Source organism: Phalaenopsis equestris, unplaced genomic scaffold, assembly GCF_001263595.1.
Source record: "Phalaenopsis equestris unplaced genomic scaffold, ASM126359v1 Scaffold000873, whole genome shotgun sequence".
NCBI classification, from domain to species: Eukaryota; Viridiplantae; Streptophyta; class Magnoliopsida; order Asparagales; family Orchidaceae; genus Phalaenopsis; species Phalaenopsis equestris.
In genome coordinates this window covers 1,901,297-1,907,086 of record NW_018165313.1, presented here as the reverse complement: position 1 = coordinate 1,907,086, position 5,790 = coordinate 1,901,297, and the positions used below count along the sequence as shown (strand labels likewise).

Here is a 5,790-nt window from a genome sequence, read left to right as displayed (position 1 = left end):
ACCGATTCTTCCGCGATTCGGCTGCCGGCGACGCGATCCGCTTGCTCCTCTGTTCGTGAATGTAGAACTCCTCTTCTTCGTCGCTAGCCACGAACACCTTTACACGGACACCTCTAGCCAAGAAGTATGGATCTTCCCACAAACGGCGTCAGTTGTTGTGAGATATGTACTTCCTGACATATAAATGAGAAAGCAAACACATAAGCAAACACATATCGTTTACGTGGTTCGATCCAATTGGATCTACGTCCACGGGAGGGAATCAATCAAGTAGTTCACTAAAGCAAAAGAAATGGAGAATACATAGCTTATACATACAGATGAACCCTCATCTTCCTTCTATGGTCTCCCTCTCAAGCGACACCTTGATACAAGACCTCAAGATGATCTCCTCCTCTCTAGCTCTCTAAATATTCTCTCCTCCTTTGTAGTAGCTCAAGATTTCTTCCCTTGCTCTCCTAAGCCTCACACTCTCTCTATTTATAGAAGCAAGAGAGTGATAGGTGGGAGGTAAGTGAGCGGTAGGTGAGATGTGGTAGGTGAGCGGTACCACATTACAGAAGTGTCATTTTACCTTAGTTCACTAATTGGGGGTCAAAATAACAATCTAATACCCTACGTAAAATAAGGCCACTTAGGGCTAAAGAATATCATTATTTAAGTGAATAAAAATTGACTGTGTGATAACTAATTTCTTAGGCTAAAAAATAAGGATATTAACATACATACCACCCAAATCCAATGTATTTACATATCTAACATCTAAATTTTGTTCTTAACATTTACATCACCCAAACTTTTCATATTACATAAAAAATACCGATATTTTGACTTTTAAAAAGTAAATTACACATTTTGTTCTATAGGTAAGATTATATGTGTATGCAAAAAAAATTTGAATTTTAGGTGTTAGATATGTAAATTCAACAAAGTTGTGGTAATTAAATCTTCCAAGAAAATTTTATGTTAGACTATTCTATTTAAATTTATTTTTAAAATAAGAATAATATACGGTCAGCCTATTTAATTGTATATTATATTAGCTGATTATAACATATATTTTAATTTAATTAATGTCAAACATATATATTCTAGTGATGAATTATATCACATCGTTTATCTCATCTTCTCAGTAGCTAATCATTTCAATATTTATAGGACTATCCTTTTTTTTTTTTTCCTGTCATTTTTAACCTTCTCCACTAGCAACCAACCCTTCACCTAATATTTAAAAGCAATGCATTCTTGTTTTTACTCTACGCAACCTACAGCTTTACTTTGGTATATTTGTAAATATATGAAATTTTGGAAAAATTATTCTGTTAGGACTCTTAACGTAAATAACCATTCCGAGTCCAATAAAATCATGCTGCGTGATGGTGACATCAAAAAAATAAACTATGCACGGTAACACAAGGGAATATATCTTTCATGTTATTCAGGTGTTATTGTGTGTTATCCATGTGTTATTTTGTTATTATAACACCGGGAATATTTTCATAACACAATAACACCTGAATAACATATGATAACACATAAATAATATGAAATAACACGAGGAGAATATTCTCGTGTTACCAGGCCGAAATTTTTTTTTTTTCTGTCATCGCCATGTGGCGTGATTTTATTGTACTTCGAATGATTCTCTACGTTAGGAGTCCTGACAGACTATACGCAACTGCGAAGTTATTCAAGTTGATTCTATTGTGCTTCATAGATCAAGAATTTCAATCACAACAATAATCAACCAAATTATAAAGATAAAATTTTACATATTAGCCTCTTTCGGATTTTATTCAAATTAGATTAGAGAGGTACGTATGTAAATATGAAAATCTAGGTGTTATATATGTAAATACATAAAAATTGTTGGTATGTACATGTAAATGCCCCAGATTAAAATTCAAGCACTCAAGAATCGTATGCATGGTAGGCTTATGCCAGTTCATAAATCATGCAATAATTACGCTAATTTTGGATAAATCTTTCAATAAACCACTAATATTTTAGTATTATTGGCATTGGACAATGATATAAAAATTTTAATTTAATTAATTAACATTGATTTACAAAAGAAACCAGATGGAGTTATTTATAGTTTATTTTGACTAAACTTGAAATTAAAGCAAATTAAAGTAATATAAAAGTAATTAAGCAACTGTTAATTAACACTGATTGAGCAATTATTAATGCCTGCCTGGAGAATCGAAGCTGCAAGCACTTTAATACAAAAAGACAACCTGTGTTATTTCTTAATTATTCACTTGCTCCCAATAATATGAATATAAAGTGAAATCAATCAATTTCAGTCATTAAGAGATAATTTTATTCATGCCATGTAATTATTATATATTTGTATATCTAATGCATCATTGTGTCGCGCACCTCAGTCTGTTGGTTGACATCCACGGTATAAGACCCCTCAGGTTGGGGGTTTGAATCCACTCCAACACAGTTGGCCTTAAAGAGGTGATACTCGAATGTTGGGCACATTGAGTGGTTGTAGGCTCATAATAGTCTCTAACCATTCATTTAATATATATATATCTGTTGCTTTCTATATAATGCATCATTTTTAACAGTAATTACATACGTACTTCCTACTTTGTTTATATTTACATTCATGACTGTCAATTTTTTAATATCTTACAAAAAAATATTATTATTATTTACTTTTAAAAATAAAAAGTAATTGTATAATAATTTTGTGATGCTAAAATATTATAAATATAAATAAAAAACTTCAAATATTAGTTATGTGAATATATTAAAAAAATTTATTTGATTTATAGATAAATTTTATAAAATTAAAATTTAAGTGTTTAACATATAAATATATAAAATTATGAAGTTGCATCAAAATTTGTATTTCACTTAAAATCGTTATATATTTTTTTTATGTGACATGAAATATTTAGGTAATATAAATATAAAAAATAAATTTTAACTATTAAATATGTAAAACATATAGGAGTTGAGTTGTATTTATAAAAATTCCCCTAAAAACTATGTAATATGTATGTAAGAAAATAAATAAATAAATAAATTTCTCTTACATTGGGGACGAGAACCATCCAAAAGTTGATGCTAAATACAGATTGGCAGGGACAGAGGGCCCCCTAGAGGCAGCAAGCCAACTGTACCCATTCACCAATTAACCCAACCACATAGGTGAGTTAAGGTGCTAACCCAACACAAGTTAACGACCGTTAAAAAAAGGCAACCAATGCACGCTTTTCAAAGTCCGTGCCTTCAAAGGAGGCCAAATAGTACATAAAATAATGGTAAAAATGTTGGGTTAATTCTGCAAAACTACGGGCATAGACAGCCACAACGTCTACTGCACAGTTAACATAGCTATATCACCACCTCAAAAGTTGGTGCCTTCATCCTCTGCGGACACCAAACGCTTGTTGGCTTCTAGCTTGCTTTCCCTTCTTCCTTCCTTCTTCCTCTCTGCTTCTTCTCTTAAAAATTTCTCTGAGATTCAGTAAAAATGGCTGCTTTGGTTTTAACTGTGCTGTTTCTGGCCATGTTTACTCTTTCTGGTAAGCTCTCACTACCTTCCTCTCTTTGGTTTCTCTTCGTTGCTTGTTATGAGGGACTGAAAGGAAAATCGAAACATTTTTCTTATTTTTTCTTTTGGTGAGCAATAGACATGATTCAAAAAAAATATAAGGGAAAGTTGTTGGAAAAAATCTGAGAGAAGATTGAATATATTTGCCTCTTGTCTTGCATTGTCGATCATCTCATTTTTTCTGTTTTTTTTATTTTATGCAGATAAAGATTGTTTTTGTATATTTTTTTTCTTTTTTTGCTTATGTCTCATATGTACTAGACAGAGTATGATCTTGTAAATGAATGATGATTTATATCATTGTCTACTTCACATCTACAAACAATAATGCTGCAAAACGCATTAGAAATAAGAGAATAATTCTTTCAAAAGATTTGAGAAGAACAAATTTAAGAAATGGGTGCTTCATTTAACCAATTCCAAAACGAATGGAAGAACTCTGTGGATCTGAAATGGGTTATGTGGCTATTTACATTTGAATAAAGTAGTAGATATTTGAGTTTAGTAGGTTTATTAAGTTCAGTAGTCATGGACATCTGTAAATAGCTTCCATTTGAAACATTATTATGAACAGAAAATTGAGTTCAAGTTTCTCCCAAATCTGTGTAGTTTTCAGCCATGGGAGTTGTATCAATGGTGCTTTCGTTGATAGTTCTATTGCTTGCCTCATTCTATATAACATTGTATATATGAAATCTCAAGCTAAAAAATTCGTTTTTTTTTCTCTTTTTGACCTTTATCTTCTCCTTGGAAGATGCTGCGTGGTGTGTTTGTAGGAGTGATGTGAGCAACACCGCCCAGCAAAAGACATTAGACTACGCCTGTGGAGCTGGGGCTGACTGTAATTCTATTCTCCAAAATGGAGCTTGTTTCAACCCAAACACAGTTCTTGCTCACTGCTCCTATGCTGCTAATAGCTATTTTCAGAGGAAAGGTCAGGCTCCGGGCTCATGTGATTTCACTGGAACTGCTATCACAACACAAACTGACCCAAGTAAGGATCGAAAGATCTTTTTTTTTTTTTTTTCATTCTGGTTTAATTGGAACACCCGGCTTGATTCTCTTTTGCTTACAGGTGGCAATGGCTGCACTTTTCCTGCAACTGCAAGGTAAATATTGTTATACTGCATTGTGACTGTTGTTAGTATCCACTTTCTGGTCTAAAGTTTGGTTGATTTATCACTCTTTGTTGGGAGTATGTGTCATCATCAGTAGACCAATTCCTGCACTACATTGACAGAATAATTGCAATTTCTGTTGCTTTCTTTATTTTTTTCTGAAGTTCTCATTAATTTTTTTCTGATGCCACCATTTTTCTGCTTGTTTCAGTCACTAAAATAGGAAAACAAATTACAAACTTCTTTAAATACATTACTGTTAGTCTTTAATCATGCTTTATTTTTAATTTGTGACAAAATAATCTTTTGTCTCTATTTTTTGAGTTTCTTGTTATATTTTTCTGATGTCCGACTCAAAAAGTGACATTTTTACTGAGTTTTAAAAGTTTATACGGTATTTGTGACTGTTGTTAATTATCCATTATGTGTTCTCAGTGCTGCAACGAGTACTGGAAGCTCAACGCAAAACCCAGCCTCGCCATTTTCATCTTCATCAACAGGAAGCTCCACTCCAAGCACAAGCGGAAATGCAGTTTTGGGAGGTCTGGGTCCTTCTGGAACTACAACAAGCATTGATGGCAGCGCTGCTGCTTCATTTCTTCCAAATCCTGTTATGGTGAGCTCTCTGCTGCTGCTCATCTTCTTCCTCCATTGCTTGGTTTGGCAGAGAAGTTGAGCGAGGGAATGACAAGTGCCTTTTGTTCTTCCTCCGTTGCTGGTTTGGCAGAGAAGTTGAGTGAGGGAATGAGAAGTGCCTTTTGTTCTTTTATGATGTGGGATCAATCTACTCTACTCTTACTTTCTTTTTGTAAACATAGAGAGTCTCTGCTAATTTATTAAGTTCTGATGCTATGTTTTGTTGTTAATTTCTGGTTATATTTATTTATTTTTCACTGATTTATTATTGAAAGATTCTAACATCTGAAGTTTGATTTTTTCGTTTATATTTGCTTGTTTGAAAATCTGTGTTTGTTTTTTTGGAAGTTAGTAATAATGATATTGTTGATGTCATGATATGAAAGATTTGAATGTTTTAAATGTAAAAATTAAAGTTGCAAATTTTTGACTAAATTTCAATCTATTAATAAAATGGTT

At 32.7% G+C, this 5,790-nt stretch overlaps 1 protein-coding gene across 1 annotated transcript; it reads left to right on the top strand.

Annotated features, from left to right (window-relative positions):
• The first annotated feature begins 3,370 nt into the window (after positions 1-3,370).
• Positions 3,371-5,561, top strand: LOC110031996 (PLASMODESMATA CALLOSE-BINDING PROTEIN 2-like). Its single transcript, XM_020735479.1, has 4 exons — positions 3,371-3,548; positions 4,332-4,571; positions 4,653-4,686; positions 5,131-5,561. Exons 1-4 carry the CDS (start codon positions 3,497-3,499, stop codon positions 5,369-5,371), a joined length of 567 nt encoding a protein of 188 aa, XP_020591138.1. The 5' UTR covers positions 3,371-3,496; the 3' UTR covers positions 5,372-5,561.
• The last annotated feature ends 229 nt before the right edge of the window (positions 5,562-5,790 follow it).